Here is a 21,043-nt window from a genome sequence, read left to right on the forward strand (position 1 = left end):
TAAATCCCACACTATTTATGTCAAATTAGTGGTGAATCCAAAACTTTACAAGATATAGTACACTTATGTATCCAACACAAGAAGACACTTTGGCGCTTTAAGCCATTGTGGTAAACTACATCGCCATCTTTTTGTTTTCAACTAAATATTGTTAGTTTCGTTTCAAAAGTAATACATTTCATCATTTCTATATAATAAAGAAAACCATCCAATGGACTTCAATAGAACTGTCCCTATACGACAGAAGTGAATGAAATAAAACAGAAAAATTGTATATTTGTATTTGTATTGTAGAAAACAATTTAGAAATAAAGAATCAAAATAACATAACATCTAACAATGTAACCAGGCTAAACATCACCCCTTTCTATCTAACATTCCACCATCATATCTCATCTCTGTGAGTGTACTTATAGCAACTTTTTCTCCCTCTCCTCTTGAGGACTAGCTGCTTTGAATTGGAATTTGTTTGTTTTTTCTTCTTTCAATGATTGAGGCGCCTCCTAAATTCAAATCAAATCCTCCTTTAGGTTTAATCAAATTCTGTTGATGATGACGACGATTACCACCGGCACGTGCATTACTCGCTCTAGGTATCCTTGAAGAACCAGCACCTCCATTAGTATTGCTATCGTAATGATGGTGCAACACTCTTCCACTTCCAGTTACATCTTCCTCATTCTCTTCTTCTTCTTCCTCAATCAAATCTTCAACATTGGGTAAACCACCACCACCACCTTGCTTGTTGGACAAGGCGGCTTCTTCACCCATACGATGCACAGCAGTGGAAATGTCAAAGGCATCGCGCAATGCAACTGCTGCTGGCGAATAAAGATCTTGATTGAAGCTTTGTTGTTGCACGCGAGACTTCTTGGAATACTTTTTAGCATTACCATTGATGTTTTGTGATTGGATTGGATGAGACTTCTTAACGTGTTGTGGTTGTGGGACAGCATTAGTTGGTGGCTGTGGTGCTGCAGTTTGTTGTTTCATCCATGGATCTTGCAAAAACTCATCAATAGTATATCTCTTTTTCGGATCAACGGTTAACAAATTCGAAACACAATTTTTAGCACCATCACTAATTTCATCCCACCATGGTTGTAAAAAGGTAAATTGTCCCTTGGCAACTTTTTCAGTAAGTGTCTCAATGCGTTCATCATAAAATGGAGGGAATCCACACAATAAAGTATACAACACACATCCAATGGCCCACATATCAACTTCTTTGGAATATCGCTCATCACGAACAATTTCTGGAGCAGTGTACCCAACAGTTCCGCACGGCGTCTTGGTGTTATGTTCCCAGATTTGTTTAGATAAACCAAAATCAGCCAATTTAACAATTCCAATACCTCCACCACCTACACCAGGAGTGAATTCGCCTTCATCCTTTTTGGAGTTGGGATCATCACTCTTTCTCAACTTGGCGATAGGGTTAACACTAGGAGTGAATTCGATTGGTTCAAAAAGTAAATTCTCGGGTTTAATGTCTCGATGAACAATACCAACTTCTTCATGCAAATACCTAATGGCATGAGCCACTTGAGTAATTATCCAACGTGATAAATCTTCCGACAAATAAGTGTACTTAACAATCATGGTGAATATTTCTCCTCCAGAAGCTAATTCTTGAACAATGTAGTAATAGTCGGGTGAATCAATAAATTCAATAAATGATACAACGTTGGCATGATTTAATTGGCGCATAATGGTAACCTCCTTCAATACAGCTTGTTTCTGTTGTTGATCCATTTGGAATTTACGCAATATCTTGATGGCAACTTCCTTACCTGTTGGCTTGTGAACTGCTTTATTAACAATTGAAAATGCACCTTCACCCATTTGTTCCAACACTTCATAATTGTCTAAGTTTTTGTAATGCTTGGACTTGGATTTTTGCAAATTCTCTTCTTCAACCAATTGTGTAGCAACTTTATTGTAATCCTGCTGTTGGTGGTGGTTGTGGTTGCTGCCTTGAAGTTGTTGTTGTTGTTGTTGACCGGGTTCATTAAGAGTAATGTCTGATTGATTACCACCAGCACTGGACATGGGAGTACCATAGGCATAAGCACTGTCTGAACCATTCCCACCTAGCTGTTGTTGATGTTGTTGTTGTTCAAATTGTTGTTGGTATTGTTGGTATTGGGTGTCTGATGGATTCTTACTAATACCACCATCAATTATTTGATAGCCTGATCCAAATGGGTTTTCAGTGGCAGTAGTGGCGTATGGTGATGCACCATCAGGTTTTCTTTTCATATCGTTAGCCTGTTTACCATGTCTGATAAATGCTTTCAAGTTTTCAAACATAACTGTCGATGTCTATGACGATGTGGGTATGTATGTATATGTAAGCGTCTCTATAATGAAATAGCAAAAAAGTAAAAATAGAATGCGTAAGCGTAGTTAGTCTAGTAGTTGATTCTATGCAATGAGATGTTCTATGGTATGGATGTAGCAGTTGTTGTTAGTGATGGCTTTAATAGATGGATTGTAGTATAGTAAAAGAAGAAAAGAAGGGTGTATATATGTATATAATGTTTTATATCCACCACTGCCTGTCTTGGTTGGTTTCCTTTTCTTCGTCTTCTATTAACTTTTTAACTTTCTTTTTATTTCTTTTTTAGCAACTTTTTTTTTATTTTTTATTTTTTATTTAATTTTAATTTGTGTCTGAGTGAGTAGCAATAAAAAAGTGTCTGGATGTTCTGAAGTTCTATTACCCTTCCAATTCAATTTATTTCATTTTTTATTTTTTTATTTTTTTATTTTTTTATTTTTTTATTTTTTTATTTTGTTATTTTGTATTTGAGATTGTTCTTCCAAACAAATAAACTTTTCATGAAGACGATTTAAGAGGGGCAATCATTGAATAACACTTATTTGATGTATACCGAGGGTAAGAACATTCTACTCTACTCTAGCACAAACTACGTATATTCTACTGTCCTGTATGTTTTTTATTTTTTTTTCTTGTTGTACTTTGCTTTGTTGGAACTGGTAATGTGAATCTGGACTTCCATTTGTGTTATTTCCGCTACTTTCTGTATTGTTCTATGGTTTGAGTTCTATGCGCAAACGATTAAACCATGCACAGAGAGTGAGATAAAGAGAAAACACACACTATACATGCTCACAACAACCACATGGGGCAGCCTCGTTACCCTGCACCATATTCATCTTCTTTCGCTTGGATATGTCATTTTAATACTTAAATTTAAAGAATTGCTGTCACTATAAAAAAATACCGTGTCAAATAAAGTTCTTTGCAGTTAATTTTAGTGTTAGTGAACATGGTAGCAATTAGAGTAGCAAAAATAATTTTTAAAAATAAAACTGTACAGTGTGATGATGATGATGCTACATATTAAAGTCAGACACCAAAATAGATTCCATTACGCCCAAGCCACAATGAATAATCAGAGTCGTCACTATCGTCATCATTAAATACATATAGAAGCTTCTTTACCTGAGTAATGTTGGCTTTATTAATTCTGAGATGTATACCTAAACACAGAAAACCACTCCACAATCTCCAGCAATACTAAAGCAAACCTAAAAAATAACATCTATCGGATATGTGCTTCGCTCACTACATAGCTTTTAGTTCAATCCTACTACCAGTACAATCTCAATTACAAACCAGCTATGGTTCTTGAAAATTGCGAAAAACCAGAAAAAATATTAAACAAAAAAAAAATTATAAAAAGGAAAAAAGGAACACAGACACTGGATAGCAATTCAGACATTAATCATCCTCAGACCATTTATTACACAAGTCTATTGTTTTACGATACATTCACTTAACTACTTTATTGATAGTGTGCCCAATAAATAGGAGACGGTGATTCTTATATAGGAAAGACAGGGTTTCACTTCGGATTTCCACAGATTCTTGTTCAACTTCCTTTGTTCAATTTTTTTTGTCTGTCCGAGATTAAGCATTTTTTTGTATCTTGAACATTTACCCGTTAAATTAAATTAAATTAAAAAAAATAAAAGCAAAAGATACTTTCGCAGACAGAAAAAAGAAGATTCCAAGTTCCATTTGGGCCAAGTGTCTTTGATATAGTATCTGTATACCTATCCAAAGTAAATCAATCTCTAGCTAAGCTGCATATTCACTTGTAGCAATACGAAGTAGCGTAACTACCTTGCTTACATGCATCTAAATGAACAGAACACATATCTTGCTTTATCACTGCATCACTCTTATCACACCCATCCATTTAGGAGAGAGGGGGGACTTCACTCATTTTATAGCTAGAAAAAGCGAGACAACATAGTGAAACATCACCAATTGGATTTAAGATGCTTCAATTTTTAGTAAGAGGCTAGTTTATTAGTGAATAGTCTTTCAACCTGCAAATCATATGTGTATTCTTTTGTATTTAGTAGTCGATGTTTTATGCGCCACAACTTAAAGTTTGGGGACCTTTTTTCTTTTTTCGGGCGGTGTTCCTGTTGGCAGCTTTCAGCTCCAATCTTCCCCTCCATGTGTGCTACTGATCAAAATAGAACAGTCTACGGTTTAATTCTTTGTTATATCCACAATCCCGAGACACTTAGAAAGGCTTGAACTACTTCTAACTCAAGAGAGGGCTACAAGGGGACAAATGGGGCAATTTTCGATTCCAGTGGAAGACAAAATATTGAATTTACACGCACATTTCGACTCCCTCCGCACCTACTTGAGTACACATTTTTAAATAGTTAGTAACATTATAATCAGACGAGGTTCCACAACTTATCAATTGGTACGCCAACTTCGATCCTCACGCTGTAGTTCTTTACATATGTGTTTCTTAATTGCTACGTCACTTTCTCTGAAAGTCGTGTAATCTGACAAGCCCACACACCCGCGTGGGTCGACAACGCAAAAACCCAACTCCAATTTTTCAACAAAAGACCCCTCTTGTTTACAACTTTAAACAACCATTGTTTTATCATATATATATATATATATATATTCTGACTCCTCCTTTTACAAAATGTCAACCGCCACACCACCAGCAATTGTATTCACCGATTTTGACGGTACCGTTACCTTACAAGATTCCAATGATTATTTAACCGATACTCTAGGTATGGGAGAAGCCAAAAGAAGTGCCATTGGTCAAGATATCTTGGACGGCAAGACTTCATTCCGTGATGGATTCAAAGAAGAATTGGACTCTGTCACTACTCCATTCAATGAATGTCTTTCTATCCTATTGGCCAACATCAAATTAGACCCTGGATTCAAGGATTTCTACCAATACTGCAACTCGCACAATATCAAAATCATTGTCGTTAGTTCCGGCATGAAACCATTGATTTCTGCATTGTTACAACAGTTGGTTGGTGCTGAAGCATTAAAAAACATTGAAATCATGTCGAATGAGGTACGAATTGATGATAATGGAGCCAATTGGGAGATTTTATTCAAACACCCCGACTCTCCATTTGGTCATGATAAAGCCCAGTCCATCAAGGAGTACTTGGTCAGCCATGGCTATGACACTTCAGAAATCAAAGATGATGGTACTACTGAGCCAAAATTGTTTTATTGTGGTGACGGTGTGTCTGATTTGAGTGCAGCTAAGGAAACCAATTTATTATTTGCTAAACATGGTAAAGATTTGATTACTTATTGTGTTAGAGAAAAGATTCCTTATACTGAATTTAATGACTTTCAGGATATTTTGACTAAAGTTAAGAAGATTATTGATGACGGTGAATCGATTAAGAAATTTGTTGAAAACCCATCTAGTGTGAATTAATAGAGACAGATTATACACACATATTTTATAGATTTGTTGCGAAACATTTCAATAGATGTATTTTTAGATTCATAGACGATTTAGGAAACTGTTCGATTGAGACATTGATAGCACCTCCTTTTTATTTGTGCTTTGTCCTTTCGTAATACACGTAAAAGGTTAACTTGGACTAATTTACGAGCACTTTACTTGCGAAAAACCAAGCCCCTTGAAAAGTCAACACTTTACAATTTACGTGGATCTCATAGTTTTAGCATTTGGCTTTTTCATGTCCTTCTACTTTCAAGGCTGTGTTGTAGTTACAACGCATTGCGTTTTCACGGATAGAGCCGGTAGGTTCCCCTATCGTCTCTTTTTGTGGCTGTATTGCGAAATGAACAGCGTAGTGGTTTTCTTTTTTATATAAAAACCTATCCAATGGGCATCAGTTTCGTAACTACGAAACTTATTTATAGCGCAAAACTTTACGTAGGACTTTGTGTAGCTTACGAAAATATCCCGGAACTGCAATTGAGGGATTATCCTTAAATAGCTTCAACAAAATTTTGGGCTCAGCCACTAAGGTAGGTTCCCCCCATCTCCCCTATTTTGAGTTATTTTTTTTGTAGCTAGTGCCAGCACACCAACTAACTGTAATTGGACTGATCTAAACTTAAGTCCCACTTAGAGGTATATATAATGTGATGCATCCTCTTTTACTTCATGTCTCCCCACAATATTAAAAAATAAAATTTTTTTTTTCTTCTTTTAGGACCTAAGAAAAAAAAAAAGAAAACCGTTAGACTCTTTGACAAGCTTCAGGGGTTGCAGCCAAGAGAAGTTAAAATACCAAAGGGAGAGAGAATTTTTCACTTGGTTTCATACAGCCATGGCTAAATCTATCGACATCACAGAAGAAGTGTCCATTAAAGAGATCACCGATGAAGCAAGCCCACATGAGAAGCCGCAGACGATGCAGGAAAAGCAAAATGACATAGAGATCGTGGAACAACAGCAACAACAAGAACAGTACTCCGTGAATACTGATACCAAAGTTACTAGTAATGCTGTTAATGAATCAAGCATAAACTCGGCACAGCCACGCCTGTCCCAGCCACCACAAGCGCCGCCAACCAAAAAAATCACTCAAATCTCTAGCAAAACCAAAATGATTCTTCGAAAATACGCCTCATTTATCGGCCCAGGATTGGTCGTATCAGTCAGTTTTATCGACCCTGGTAACTATCAAACCTGTGTCACTGGTGGTAGTTCAAATCGGTTTTCCTTGCTATTTGTCGTGTTTTTATCAAATTGTATTGCCATTTTCTTACAAAGTTTATGTATTAAATTGGGTAGTGTTACCGGATACGATTTGGCTCGCTGTAGTCGAGAATTCTTACCCAAGAAGTTGAATATCTTGTTGTGGGTGCTTGCTGAATTGGCCATTATTGCTACTGATATTGCTGAGGTTATCGGTAGTGCCATTGCTTTGAACATATTGTTGCGAATCCCCTTGCCTGCTGGTGTAGTGATTACCATTACCGATGTCTTGTTTGTCTTAATGGCGTATCGTGCTGATACTTCGTCCATGAAGTTTGTCAAGATATTTGAATATTCGGTGGGTGCATTGGTGGGTGTCGTGGTTATTTGCTTTTGTATCCAACTATCAAAGATCCATGCCGATGCTAGAGATATCTTTAGAGGGTATGTGCCTAGTAAACAAATGTTTGATGGTAGTGGATTGACTATTGCCACTTCGATTGTTGGAGCAACAGTGATGATTCATTCGTTGTTCTTGGGGTCAGGTCTTGTTCAACCTAGATTACGCGAGTATGATGTTAAAAATGGTTATGTCGATTTGAACAAGGTTGTAAGTGAAGATGAAGAGAAACCACAACCAGTGTCTGATGCAGAAAAGAAGAAATTAAAACAAAAACAATATGAAAAGGAAGCTGATTTTTTTTATCATCAATATAAACCATCATTCAAAGCCATCAACTACTCATTAAAATATTCCATTATTGAACTAGCACTCAGTTTATGCACATTTGCCCTTTTCGTCAATTCAGCAATCTTGATTGTGGCTGGTGCAACCTTGTATGGAACACCCGAAGCCATGGATGCTGATTTATACACGATTCATGATTTACTTTCGCGTTCAATTGCCCCGGCAATGGGTACTATCTTTATGGTTGCTCTTTTATTCAGTGGTCAAAGTGCAGGGATAGTATGCACTATTGCTGGACAAGTTGTTTCTGAGGGCCATATCAACTGGACTTTGAAACCATGGTTAAGAAGACTTATAACGAGAAGTATATCAATCATCCCTTGTCTTATTGTCAGTGCATGTCTTGGTCGAGATGGAATGGCCATTGCCTTGAATATATCGCAAGTTGTAATATCAATCTTGTTGCCGCCATTGACAGCACCCTTGATCTACTTCACGTGTTCGAAAAAATTCATGAAGGTCAAGTTGGATAATGGTGATGTTAATGATGATGAAGGTAGTGTTGGGCGTGTGGTGGAAGATGACAATGGAGATAGGTTCAAGTATATGACAAATAATTGGGTAACTACGGTGTTTGCTGTGGCAGTGTGGATTTTGGTTTCAATGTTGAATATCTATGCTATTTATGACATGGCAAAGAATGGTGTGTCTGGATAAGTATGTAGCATTGGTGTTTATAGATGTGTATAAAAATACTTTTGGTAGTCTTGCTAGCCCTGTGTAGAGACAAGTTTGGGTAAACTGACTCTTGCCGTTCGGCAGATGCATAAGCTCGCGTCTACTGCCACAGTCTTACCCCTAGATATTGTACAAAACCACTCAAACCGTTGCAAATGTACTAGCAGATGGCCATGGTGCAACATAAAGTTGTTTCCACTTGTTGCGTCGCCTAATGTTTCTCACACAACTAGATCTTACCGTTTAAGCACCTGTGAATATCGTACAAAGTTTATTTAGGTTCTGGGTTATGCCTCGCGATATATGCAACATTGATGATGACGCAATGGTAAAGTTTGTAAACTAATTTTTTGTGCAATGAATAAACGTCATTGGTGGGGGTAAAGCTTTTCAAAGGTAGAGAGAATTGTCTTCAAAGCTTATATTAAACGCAGAGGTACATGTGTTTTCGGCTATACAGATTTAAGCTTTTTAAGGTACGCCACATGTACGATACTGTCTTTCCTCTTTTTTTTCAAGAGTATGAGCCCTCTTGTCCACTTAGGAAATGGCAAACTAACTGCAAGCACAACTTGGGAAACATTTATAAAAAGAGTGAAACTTGGAAAATAAGTGGCAAATACGTCATCTTCTAAGCATTCCAATACAGTATGTGGCCATTGTCTTCCAGGTGGACTGAGACATATATCTTCACATAGCCATGAAGGTTGTAAGACATCAAGGAGCAAGTGATTTTTTGCGCCACAAAAATAAAAGTTTCAGCTTGAATTCAGGTCTAGAAGTTTAAATTTGGATGAGAAATTTTTTGTTATTTGTAATTTTGGTGGAATGTAACTGTCGAATAAGAACAAGTTTGTACGAAAGGCCGTTGTGTATAGGAACAATATTCTAATACTATTCACACACGTTGTATAGTCTACTAAAATATATACAGTTTTGATCTACTTTCTTGTCCAGGCCTCTCAAAGTTTGATTCAGACTATTGAAATTTTTGTGTCTGGTGTCTGCGTCTTTCTATGCTGTCAATAATGCAAAGTATATTATCCTGTGATTGTAAAGCTGTTGGTTGTACAAAGCTTGGACGTATTATCTATTTTTCTATTGTTATTACAGTTACGTAATAGATTTTTAAATAAAAAAATAAAATTCGAACGGATTTCCATTTCTCAAATCCATTTGTTTTTTTTATATATTCCTTTTCTCTTTTTTTCTTCTGAAATACATTTGAAATCCGTATTTAACACACACAGATTCCCATCCTTCTCGGTGCTATCCCCTTTAATATTCTATTCATATCAAAGCTACTTCCAATCTAGAAAAGTTTGTGTAGCTTATATCATCAAGACAGTGGACAAGAAGACAATTTCGACTTACAAACTCACAAGGCTCGACGAAGTCCGTTGAACGAAAGTCACGTTAATTAATTTTTTTTTTGTTTTTATTAATCTTATTTTTTTCTTGCTGCAACAGGACGGAGTTCAGCAATCTTAACATATCAAGACCGCTATTGAGGTTAACTTCAATCAGATTATAGCTAAGCTTCTATTTTGAATAGTGATTCTTCACAACCGTTGAGAGAAACCGCATCAGATCCTTCCCCCTCCCCGCAAAGTCTACACAACAAATTTTTCAAGATTTTTACATTCAAAAGTTTGTGACGTTCCTTTAGTATTAGTTACGATTGGATTATGTTTATGCTGTTTACTTGTACAATTATACCCACTAGCTTACCAATTTACAATCATAATAATAACCTTAGAACTAAACTCACATCGAAAGGGCATCTTTTTTGGGTAAATGAGTGAAAAGGTTTCTTATAGGATCCCCCTTGATGATCTAAATTTGGAAAGCCAACAGTTTGCGTCAAAGGATGACATTAAACCATGGCTTCAGGATGTTCTCCTAAGTAATAAAGGTATCCACATAGTTATAGAAAGGTCGGATGCCACCAAAATTATATTCAGATGCAAGAATAAGGAAAAAAAGACAAAGATTATTGAATCAAAGAATAAGAATACGAAGATACCTATACGGCGCCATACAAGTTGTCCATTCAAGATAAGAGCTAACCTAAGCGCAAGGAATAAGGCCTGGTCTTTGCTGGTGATGGATGATCGCCATGATCATGTTGTTGACGGTCAAGAAGGACAGGAGAGTTTACTGCCAAAGCAGCAAATACGACAAGACTTACCTCCTTCCACTTCTCAAGAGCAACAGCAACAGCCCACAGTACTATCCGCCCTAGGAACAGGTTTGAATTTGAGCAAAAGAAATATGGAGAAAAAGTCAGAAATGGAGTCAAGTCCAAAAAACTGTGATCAGGCTAGCTTAAGCAACACTGACCAAAGTTCTTCAATTTTTGGGTTTTCAAATAGAAGTTCTGATGAATTCAGGGACAGTCCACCTACATCATTAAACCTGAATGGGGAGGATGTATTGACAACAGCAGATGAAACTTCAACCTCTGGGAGTTCCGCTTCCAATTCGGTTAGTGTTCCTAGGAAGCGGAAATTGGGTAGTACCAGGGACATGAACAAGAGCAAAAGACAGAATGATGAGCTGTTAATATCATCGCTAGAAGTTGGTCAAGCTACACCCAAGCTGGCTTCCCAGCGTGTTAAGAAAAAGAGCATTGATGCTGAAACAAAACCGAGGAGAAAATCTACACAAGAGTCGACACAGCAGCTGCAACCACCAGCACCACATCAAAAACAAGGATCTAAATCGCCTCAAAAGCAACAAAAATTAGCTCCTCGACGGACACAAAAGTCTTCTCAGTGTCAACAAAACGGAGAACTTGGTCAGCTGCAATATTCATCTTCTCTACTCAAGCCTCAGGGACTACCGATTCCTAAGCCTCAATCTCAAACTCAGTCATTGTATGCGATCCAAGCTCTACAAAATGAAGTGAGGCAAAAGATTAAATTTTACATTTTGGACAATAGAAATATCACTGATAATCAAAAGACGGCGATGTTGGATTCGTTTGTTTCGCAGTTATTGATTGAGTATAGGAATTCATTTAGTCCCCAGTTTTTGCACTCATTGAAGCAAAATTTATATGGCAGAGAAGATACAAGTGGAATGGCACTACAGAATGGAGCGGCACCAAATGGAGCAGCATTGAGTGGAGCTTCTAACACAAGGAACTTTCAACAGAGTGGATCCCTAAACCAACCTCCGCCGTCCAAAAAGGGATCATTGAATAGTTGGTTGCTCAGTAACATAGGAGACTCCTCTGGATCAGGTGCCTCAATCCCTCTATCGCCGTTATTGAATGACAATGATGGTGTCTACGCAGCTGCGGCAGCTGCTGCGGCAGCTGATGGAACTGAGGGTCTAAGTAATAATGCATTGGACAACCTATCCCTGACTCCCCCAATCAACGGCCATACATCAAATGGTTTGGGCTATGCCAATCAAGGCAATGGGCAATTATCCCAAATACAAAACCAAGGGCAACAGTTACCTCCAATCAATAGTATTCAGAATAAGATCCCAACCGGTGGTGGTGATTATACATCAAATGGCAACATAAGTCAGGACCCACAGTCGTCGACCAATAACATGTTGAATAACTTAGGTTCCAATGGCAGCTCTTTGGGAATGGGCACCGGTTCCGGATTAGGAGTCAACCTTGGCTCATCAAATGGATCGGTGAATGCTTCAGCGAATAGCTCTACTCGAAATAGTGGCAACTTCATCAACCCCTCAAATTCGCTATCGTCTTCTTCATTTTTTGGAAATGCATCAACAGGAAATGGGTCACTAATGCCGCCATTAAATCCAGCTGCATCGACATTGAACCCTTCACATATTCTCAAGAATGGTGTTAACAATACCAATGGGTTGAGTAGTAATCAAATGAATAACTATCAAAGCCAGAACTCGCAAGCCAATGGTAACACCAATAATTCAAATTTAACGCCACTAAGCTTCAACCTAGGTAAGAATGCCAATCCGAATTCATTTTTCACGTCACAATTCAATGGACTTAATAATAATAATGGTAACAATGGTAACCAGTATCTATTTCCATCACCAACTACTAATTCAACTCATCAGAATAATGGAAGTGGTATTGGAAATAGTGATAAAGACCAAGGAATCATGTTGAATAACTTGCCGAATTATGATTCAGGATGGTGAGTTGCGCTGATGGGGAATTGGGATGGTTTTCTTTTAGTTTTACTTTTTCATTTCGTGTGTATTTTTCGTTTTTGCCCACTTCTTTTATGTGTGATTTATATTTTACGTGTGAATTTATTAGTGATTTTGGTAGAAATTTTGAATGTAGAGTGTTCTTGATAGAGATGAAAGAAGAATTGTACTTAACGGTTCAGCTGCAAAAAGGGTAAACTCACGTTACACAAAGTGAAACATAATAATTTTTCGGAACCGATTTTGAATACAAGAAGCGTTTGCTAGAAATCCATGAAATGTCAAACCTTTTACCCTGAAGGGGGAGCTGGTGTGGTTTAGGTTGTGAGAAGTAAAAAGACTGGACACGATCGTAATGCTAAGGTTCTCTGATGTATATCTCATTTCAAGAGTATTTCAGATCTTTTTTTGCCAAAATTTTGCTTCAAAATGTTGAAAACTTATATGTAACTCGCAGTCACTTGCATTAAAAGATTAACCTACTCTGTCAATTGGATATAATTTCCATACATAGCTAGACGGTATTGACTCTCCAAACCCATAGTTCTTAGCATTGCTACAGACAAAGAGATCTCACTACACCGCTCAGAACAAGCTAAACTACCAGCTCGTTCCTTAACCTACTGGTCTCGCTCTACATTACCCCAATTACAGTACTCTTTTACTTCGTGAAGATATGTATATATTTACAAGGTTACCCAAAAGACTAAACAATAATGCAACAAAGAACAAACAAAACTCTAAATCGTATGCGCTCTCTTCAATATTGCCACTTACTCCAAAACAACTTTAGCTCCCAATCCTTCCAATGTAGCCTTTATCTTTTCAGCATCTTCCTTTGCAACATTTTCCTTCAATACTTTAGGTGCACTCTCGACAAACTTCTTACTTTCAACTAAACTCAATCCCAACAATCCTTTAACTTCTTTAATAACCTTTGGTTTCGATTTAGCATCAAAGCTTTCTAATTTGATAGCAAACATGGTTTTTTCTTCAACGGGTTGCTTAGCTTCTTCTTCTTCAGCTGGAGCAGCTTGTTGTGCAGCACCACCAGCACCAGCACCACCAGCTACTGGCAAGGCAATATCGCTGATGTTTAATTTGGATTTCAATTCATTGACTAATTGTGACGTTTCCAAAAGGGTTAATGTGGAGATTTGGTCGACAATTTGGGTTATCTTTGGATCTACTGGTGCTGACGATTCAGCTGCTGCTGTGGAGGAGTTGAATCTGATTGAAGATATGGTTGATGGAAATCTCTTGAAGGTGGAAGCTCTAAGGCTGCGTGTTATAGTTTGACGAATGACTGACATAGTTTTGATGGTTTGTAATGAAGTTGATTTGACTTAATGGGTTGGTTGTATTTTGTTTAACCTTTTGTAAATGAAAAATTTTTATTAAACAAAGGAAGAAAAAAAAAAAAAAAACCTAAACAATAATTGGCCATTGGTACACGAACATCTTCAAGACAAATTATATGGAAAAGTTGAAAAATGGAAATCAAACTTGCCCTCACACCTCTTTATTCATCCTATTCCCTGTTCACATACAACTCCCTACACTCCTTCCTCCATAATGGCATCGTTCAGATTCTGTGCAGAATGCAACAATATGTTGTACCCAAAAGAGGACAAAGAAGATCAACGTCTCCTTTACGCATGCCGAAATTGTGGCTACACCGAATTGGCCGAAAACCCCAAAGTGTACCGTCATGAATTAATGACCAACATTGGTGCTACAGCTGGTGTTGTTGAAGATATTGGTAACGACCCAACTTTGCCCCGAAGCGATAAAGAGTGCACTAAATGTGGGAATCGCGATTGTGTGTTTTTCCAATCGCAACAAAGACGTAAAGATACAAGTATGATCTTGTTCTTTGTATGTTTAGAATGCAAGAATGTGTTTCAGGCATAATGTGGTGTGGAAGGAATTCATTCGTTGAGAGGAGATTACCTAATTTCCACAAAATTTCAGTTCGTTATAGATTTCTTTGTATTTTATAAATCTTGTTACAATTTTCAAATTTAATAGCAAAAACAACAGCTTGCAATAACAAAAACTACAAAAAGAAAACAGGTGAAAAACTTGTAAGTGAAGTCTGTAAAGGTCTAAAACTCGAGAAAGTATTGGCCGTATGGATCCTCTCCTTGTACACCGTAGTCAAGTTGCTCTTCAGGATAATGGTCAAATAACGATGAATCACCAACACCAGAGGTGATGGGTGGTTCGTAAGGTGTCTCGATATCTTTAGCCAATAACTTTTCCCAAACCACCTCCTTGAACCAGGGATGATTTCTTATATCAGCAGGCCCATTGATCAAATTGCCCAATCTTCTCGTCAAGTCAGCCGTTATCAATTTAGATAAAAGATCAATTTCATCAGGTTGGAAAAAGCTTGGATAATGAATCTTACCCGCCAATATCTTTTCGTATGTTTTCATTGGGGTCGAATCGTAAAATGGGGTGTATCCAGCCAACATTTCAAAAATCAAAACACCAAGACTCCACCAATCGACAGATTTGTTGTATGGCTTAGTGGTGATAACTTCGGGTGCAATGTAATCTGGAGTTCCACACAATGTCCAAGTAACAGTGTTGACTTCTTTGGCAAACCCGAAATCGGTAATCTTTATATGTCCATTCTTATCCAACAAGATGTTTTCTGGTTTCAAGTCTCGATAAATTATATCATGACTGTGTAAATACTCCAATGCCAAGGTCACTTCGGCAGCATAAAACTTGGCCACTGGATTGGGAAACCTCTGAGACTTTCTTAACAAGGAAAACAATTCACCACCTTCAATATAATCCATCACCATGAATAAGTTTCTAGAATCTTGGAAAGTGCCCCACATTCTGATTAAAAAAGGATGTTCAATCAACTTCAACATCTTACGTTCGTCATTTGTATGCTCAACTTGTTTCATCTTAACAACTTGTTGCTTTTTCAACACTTTGATTGCATAATATCTTCCATTGTGAACCGATCTTACTAAATGAACTCTACCAAAGGAACCGGTTCCTAATGTTCTCATTATACTAAAGTCGTTTAGTGAATATTTGCCCTTACTTACGGTTGATCTTTGTGGTAACAAGGATCTTTGAATTGCTTCATCGGCAGCAGATTTTGGAACATTCTGTTGGTGCTGCTGTTGTTGCTGTTGAAGCTTCACCTCTTGCTGTTGAGCATTGTGCTCTTGTTGTTGCAATTGCTGCTGCTGCTGCTGTTGTTGTTGTTGTTGTTGTTGTTGCTGTTCCTGTTGTTGAGCTTGAGTGACATTGGCCGTCGTTGTAGAACTCACATTAGTATTACTCATTGCTGCTTGAGCTGGGCCAGGGTGGTTGATCTGCTCACCAGGATGCAGTTGATGAAATGAGTCCATTGACTTGTCTTGATTATAAGTAGATAAAGGCTCCTGCGAATGGTGTTGGTGGTCCTGGTAATTGCGGTATAATTTCTTCAAAATATTAGGCATGAAATAGAGGAGGCGGATGGGCCAAGGGGGTGGCAGGCAAAAAAAGCAAACTAAGCACCGAAAAGAGCGTGTGAGGCTATTTTATTGATGAATTGATACTGATACGTTTTTTTAAATTGCACAGCGCACCCGATATCAATTGACTTTGTAGCAAGTTGCTTTTCTCGAAAGTTTTCGGAGTGGAAATATAATATAGGTTTATTAAAATTGAAATGCGGATTTTGGTTCGTTGATAAAAATTGTTGATTTTTTTTAAATTGTGTGTTCCCTATTGTGTTATTGTTACATTGTGTTATATATACATACAAAAGGAATAAAAGATTAAAAGAATACAAAGAATACAAAAGACCTGTGGAAAAAGAAGAGAAAACACGTAAATACACAAAATGTGACAGGTACATTAGAAACACAGAAGAGAAAGTAGAAGCTGACGGTGCTACATGGGGACGCTTCAATCTGAAAACACGTGTAGCCAGTCTTTATGGCCAGTTTTGACGTACAAATATTATTTATGACAAACTCTATCAGAGTTAATTTCTCACCTTCACGTGCGGTCCCACAGCTCATTTGAGAAATAGCAAAACGTTTGTAATATGTGTATCAACCTTGGTGACTCTGATATATCTCTTTGATAAGCTCAATAAGCAACTTAGAAGCTCTATGACCAAATTTAACAGCAGTTTAGGCTATTTTTAGGCATTGCAGGAGGGACAATTAAAGCGGCTGCTATAAAGTGGACTATCACGTGTGTATATGGTAGCTCCACATATGAAAAGGAGCCATCATTTTAGTAAGGAACCTTTGCCCTCGACTCCACTTCAGAAGATATACTACACACAGAACCTCATGTCAACATCCCCATTCACTCCTATCGACCACAGATTACAGCCCGATATTTCAGGATCGGCTTTAGTTCTCCCCTCAATATCAATTGGCAACATACCTCAACTAACCATTGATTTACTCATTCACACGTACTCGTTAACCAAAATTGGCTATTTAGATGGCTTGTATCTCTACCCGTTTGCTTCACCAATTGACTATGTTAACTTACCTTCCAAACAAGGTATCAGCCATGCTGTCGAGGTCTACTATTCTCCTAAATTGAACATTACAGTAGTGCAACAACGAAGTCCAATCATTCCTACATATTCATCTACTTTTGTTCATCAAGTAATCGTTCCATTCATAACAACGAATCGATTTGAAAGTGTCTTTGTACTAAACTCATCAGATGCTGGCTTGGTGGAAAGCGTCAACAGTGGTGATATCAAGCTCTACGATACCGAAGATTTGATCACCTCCAATTTAGAAAATTTATCACTAACTTCTCCTTCATTACAGGATTCAAGTGATCCAAACGATAAAGGAAACGACAATAATTCAAAATTTGTTACCGAACTTGTCAAGGCGATTATTTCTCAAAACGGAGAAAGTAAGTCCAAACCAATTAATGTTAAAGTCATCGTAAGCTATGTTTATGAAGGTGATAATTTTTATGATGCAGAAAAGTCAGCGACCCGTTTGCAAGAGGCTTTAAAACTAAAAGAACAAGAAGGTAGGACTGTTACAAAGTGGGTTAAGCCAGTTAGTTGGTTAGGTGCATATGGAGACAAGTCAATTCCAAACGCAATGGAGGAAGGCATATTTGGTTAAGGCTACAGTCTGATGAGAACTTTTAGTATTACGTATATAAGCAATAAAAAAGGTAATCCTTCCTACCAGAAATACCCCACCTCTCTCAATTCTTCGAAATAACCTCTCAAAGCTGATGTAAAAGCGATGCTAGATGGTTCTTAACGTTGCATGTTGCGGTTCTCCGGTTCAACCCAATTTTGATTTTGATAAAACTGAAAATTCCTTTGCGGTACTGGATAATTATGGGCGTGATGTGATTGTGAAGTCTGAATTGGATGTGTCGACTGATCTGGAGACATTGGTTGCATAGGCTGCAATGGAGGCATAGGAAGTATCGGTTGAGGATGTATCGCGCCTATTGGCTGCATTGGCTGCATTGGCTGCATTGCTTGAGTTTGCTGCATTGCTTGAATATGGTGGCCATTGTTACTTGCCTGATGGTTCTCGTTCTCCCCCACAAACTGAGAAGATGGTTTTGAGTTTAATTTGTCGCCATATCCGTTATCACCTGGTGGGCTTAAAGCATTGACACCTGTTAATAATGCACGCGCTTGGTTTTCAACTTCTTCATCATCCATTTCTCGTTCCTGTCCATCATTTGCGACTTGTTCCTCCTTTATCGGGGGTGATTGCGGTCCTACTATTGAGCTTTTGCGTGGCTCATAAGTTGGAGAATTCAACAAGTTCGCAATAGTCGGACTTTCTTGAGCTTTTGGTGTGTCAAACTGCAATTGATCTATATTCATTTGCAGGGAAATTTCAACAGATATTCTCATTGGCGGCGACGTTGCAGCATTGTGGAGTAATAAGCTTCTAATCTCACGGCAATGCAATACTTTTTCATGTTCAGTTGAAAAGTCCATCATTTGTGGAAAGTTTAATGCCATTGTTAGGAAATAATCAACAAATGGATACATTTTGATTATTTTAACTACTTCGGGTCTGTATACTTTACGCAATATCAGAACCGCTTTAGTGTACTGTTTGTTTCTTGCTCGTATCAACATCTCATGTGTATCTGTGTTGCCCTTTAGCGAGCTCAATCTCACAACCAACACACACCAAACCAACTGCTTGAACCCTTCAATAGCAATTATAGGTGGCGGGTTAGCGCATTCTTTCAAACGACAGTATTCAGGCAAGTTTCGAACAAAATCGTTGATCTTAGTTTCAAAATTGCTCATAGTCATACTGCCTGGATTCTTTCTATCGTCGTAGTTGATTTTGCCTCCTACAACACCATCATCAATAATACCTGTAGACGTGTTGATTGTAGATGTAATGGCAAGATTTAAAATAGATACAATCTTGACAAATTGATTAAATGTCGACAAAAACCGTCCGTGGTCGAGTCTAATGGATTCAGAAGAATGATAATACTCCCAGGGATCCCACTCTTCCCAACCGTCGGTGTCAATTTGTGGAATAGGCCAATCAGCCGCTCTGACCACCGGCGACCGCCCCATTCTTGCCGATAATATGGTATTCACCACGTAGACTGTGGCCCATGTTCTTTGCCGGCTTATATTGTTCAAAGTACTGCTTGTTCGATATTTGCCACTTTCCTCATCAGTAGCCGATCTCATCAACCGAACATCAATGGCCATTCTTGAACTAGAGCTTATCAACACCCACGAATAGTCCCATTGTCCAGCTTGGTAGTAGAACAAGCCTAAAATTAACATTGCCTGCATGGTCTCAATAGTGGACGTCAATGAATTTTCCAAAGCTAGAATAGCATTTTTGGCGTAGGTTAACCCAGTTGACAAGTCACCGCTTACATTTGAACTCGTTTCACCAAGAGCAACAACTGCCCATACCAAGGCGACTAAGTTACAGTCAACTTGCCTTAAATTTCCATTGGGCACTTGTAGGTGATGTAGCTGCCTTTTGACGTTAATTTTATCCAACATTGGAATCAAGATATGGAAAATCTGGAAATAATGATCAACGAGCATACGGACATTTGGTGGAAATTGAAAAATCTCTTGCGGTAGTTGTATTTTATCTTGAAGATTGGCACTGATTGCAAACGACGAAACATTGAAAATGGAGCCCACCCTAAATGGGTTTTTCCTATTTGGTTTCTTTTTATAATTTTGTTGAATGGCCTTGTTTGTAAACCCAGATATAATCGATGACAATCCATGGTATTGTAGCGCAACAGGCTCCCAATTTTCGGCCCCTCCAGAGGATTCAATCTCGTCGGAAATGAATTGGAATATATCGTAGTTCAAAAAGAAGGATGGATCATTGACAAAGTTGTTGGTTTCATATATTCCTGATGATGTCGGTAGACTATTTGAAAATGGTGGTGTTGACTGTACCTGCGCTTGTGCATGAGAAGGAATTTGAGCTGGGTAAGTAGATTGATTCAAATCTGAGATAGTACGTGGAGTTTGTTCATGCTTCACACCACCATGAACTAAATTTGAGCTCGAACTACTGTTTGGTGGCAGTGGGAATTTACCACCTAGATTATCTTCATTGGCACCATTAGAAGTGTCAGTTTTGAGCAATGCTACACTTTTAAAGCTTTTGAGCGCCGGAAATTCTTGATGCAGAATCGTATCAATGTATTTGGTTATTGCATGATTGCTCCAAAACTCATTCAATTGTCGCAAGTTAGCAACAAAATCTTGCTGGCTTTTTAAACTGTCCCAGATTGCAGCTTCCAATGATGGTTGATTTTGAATAGCACTCGCAAGAACTGCTTGAAGAATCGCAACCTTCTTTTCCAAATCATGTGTGTATCCTGTGGGTAGCCCTCGCCTTTTCGACGAATATGTGTATGAGCAAGTTTCACCATTTGCGGTGCAGTTGGTGCATGTTGGTGAAATGCCATCGCATTTGGCCTTCTTAGATCGGCAGTAATCACATGCCTGTTTGATTCTCCTCCGTTTGGTCGGCTGCACCAGCTCGTCTTTAAGTTGCTCCATTTTTGGCTTATATAGAAGAGCTGTGTAAATAACGTAGTGGCTTGTCTATTGGGCTTGAGGCTCACAACTATAGAGACTGGTATTCGACTTGTATAGGTCAGTTGAAATCACGATTACTTATACAACTGGTCTTTTGTGTGGTAACTGTAATGTGTTTGGAGGTATGGACTGATGTATACTGACATAAGGGGTGCACCTGCAGTTACTGTGAATATGATTGTTAGAAGAATCATGAAATTTTCAATTTAATCTAAACTTTACTTTGAGTTACATAACAAGACATTTTGCTCACCACAAAATTGAAGACCCCCTTGTGCAAGACTAAAAAGAGTACCTTGCGACCTTAGTTATAGCATCGGCATCCTTTCCTGATCGTCCGGCTGGCGAATCATAGACATT

General features: G+C 38.1%; 9 protein-coding genes across 9 annotated transcripts; 5 read left to right on the plus strand and 4 right to left on the minus strand. All coding sequences in view use genetic code 12, as the record gives it.

The window, feature by feature from the left end:
- Positions 1-444: 444 nt before the first annotated feature.
- Positions 445-2,313, minus strand: RCK2 (serine/threonine protein kinase; the record flags this gene model as incomplete). Its single annotated transcript, XM_051817543.1, has 1 exon — positions 445-2,313. The coding sequence occupies one exon, from the start codon at positions 2,311-2,313 to the stop codon at positions 445-447; it is 1,869 nt and encodes a 622-aa protein (XP_051669122.1).
- Positions 2,314-4,994: 2,681 nt separating this feature from the next.
- On the plus strand, positions 4,995-5,765 carry CANMA_005189 (putative phosphoric monoester hydrolase; the record flags this gene model as incomplete). Its single annotated transcript, XM_051817544.1, has 1 exon — positions 4,995-5,765. One exon carries the CDS (start codon positions 4,995-4,997, stop codon positions 5,763-5,765), a length of 771 nt encoding a protein of 256 aa, XP_051669123.1.
- Positions 5,766-6,633: 868 nt separating this feature from the next.
- Positions 6,634-8,409, plus strand: SMF12 (divalent metal ion transporter; the record flags this gene model as incomplete). Its single annotated transcript, XM_051817545.1, has 1 exon — positions 6,634-8,409. One exon carries the CDS (start codon positions 6,634-6,636, stop codon positions 8,407-8,409), a length of 1,776 nt encoding a protein of 591 aa, XP_051669124.1.
- A 1,818-nt stretch (positions 8,410-10,227) lies between these two features.
- On the plus strand, positions 10,228-12,579 carry AFT2 (Aft2p; the record flags this gene model as incomplete). Its single annotated transcript, XM_051817548.1, has 2 exons — positions 10,228-10,326; positions 10,519-12,579. The coding sequence occupies 2 exons, from the start codon at positions 10,228-10,230 to the stop codon at positions 12,577-12,579; spliced, it is 2,160 nt and encodes a 719-aa protein (XP_051669125.1).
- A 785-nt stretch (positions 12,580-13,364) lies between these two features.
- On the minus strand, positions 13,365-13,904 carry CANMA_005192 (mitochondrial 54S ribosomal protein bL12m; the record flags this gene model as incomplete). The annotated part of the gene is made up of 1 exon (XM_051817549.1): positions 13,365-13,904. The coding sequence occupies one exon, from the start codon at positions 13,902-13,904 to the stop codon at positions 13,365-13,367; it is 540 nt and encodes a 179-aa protein (XP_051669126.1).
- Positions 13,905-14,166: 262 nt separating this feature from the next.
- On the plus strand, positions 14,167-14,505 carry CANMA_005193 (DNA-directed RNA polymerase II core subunit; the record flags this gene model as incomplete). The annotated part of the gene is made up of 1 exon (XM_051817550.1): positions 14,167-14,505. One exon carries the CDS (start codon positions 14,167-14,169, stop codon positions 14,503-14,505), a length of 339 nt encoding a protein of 112 aa, XP_051669127.1.
- A 194-nt stretch (positions 14,506-14,699) lies between these two features.
- On the minus strand, positions 14,700-16,067 carry TPK2 (cAMP-dependent protein kinase catalytic subunit; the record flags this gene model as incomplete). The annotated part of the gene is made up of 1 exon (XM_051817551.1): positions 14,700-16,067. One exon carries the CDS (start codon positions 16,065-16,067, stop codon positions 14,700-14,702), a length of 1,368 nt encoding a protein of 455 aa, XP_051669128.1.
- An 846-nt stretch (positions 16,068-16,913) lies between these two features.
- On the plus strand, positions 16,914-17,723 carry CANMA_005195 (uncharacterized protein; the record flags this gene model as incomplete). Its single annotated transcript, XM_051817552.1, has 1 exon — positions 16,914-17,723. One exon carries the CDS (start codon positions 16,914-16,916, stop codon positions 17,721-17,723), a length of 810 nt encoding a protein of 269 aa, XP_051669129.1.
- Positions 17,724-17,863: 140 nt separating this feature from the next.
- On the minus strand, positions 17,864-20,644 carry ZCF10 (Zcf10p; the record flags this gene model as incomplete). Its single annotated transcript, XM_051817553.1, has 1 exon — positions 17,864-20,644. The coding sequence occupies one exon, from the start codon at positions 20,642-20,644 to the stop codon at positions 17,864-17,866; it is 2,781 nt and encodes a 926-aa protein (XP_051669130.1).
- Positions 20,645-21,043: the final 399 nt, after the last annotated feature.

The sequence above is a fragment of the Candida margitis genome (assembly GCF_024628925.1).
Source record: "Candida margitis strain CBS 14175 chromosome Unknown scaffold5, whole genome shotgun sequence".
Lineage (NCBI taxonomy): Eukaryota > Fungi > Ascomycota > Pichiomycetes > Serinales > Debaryomycetaceae > Lodderomyces > Lodderomyces margitis.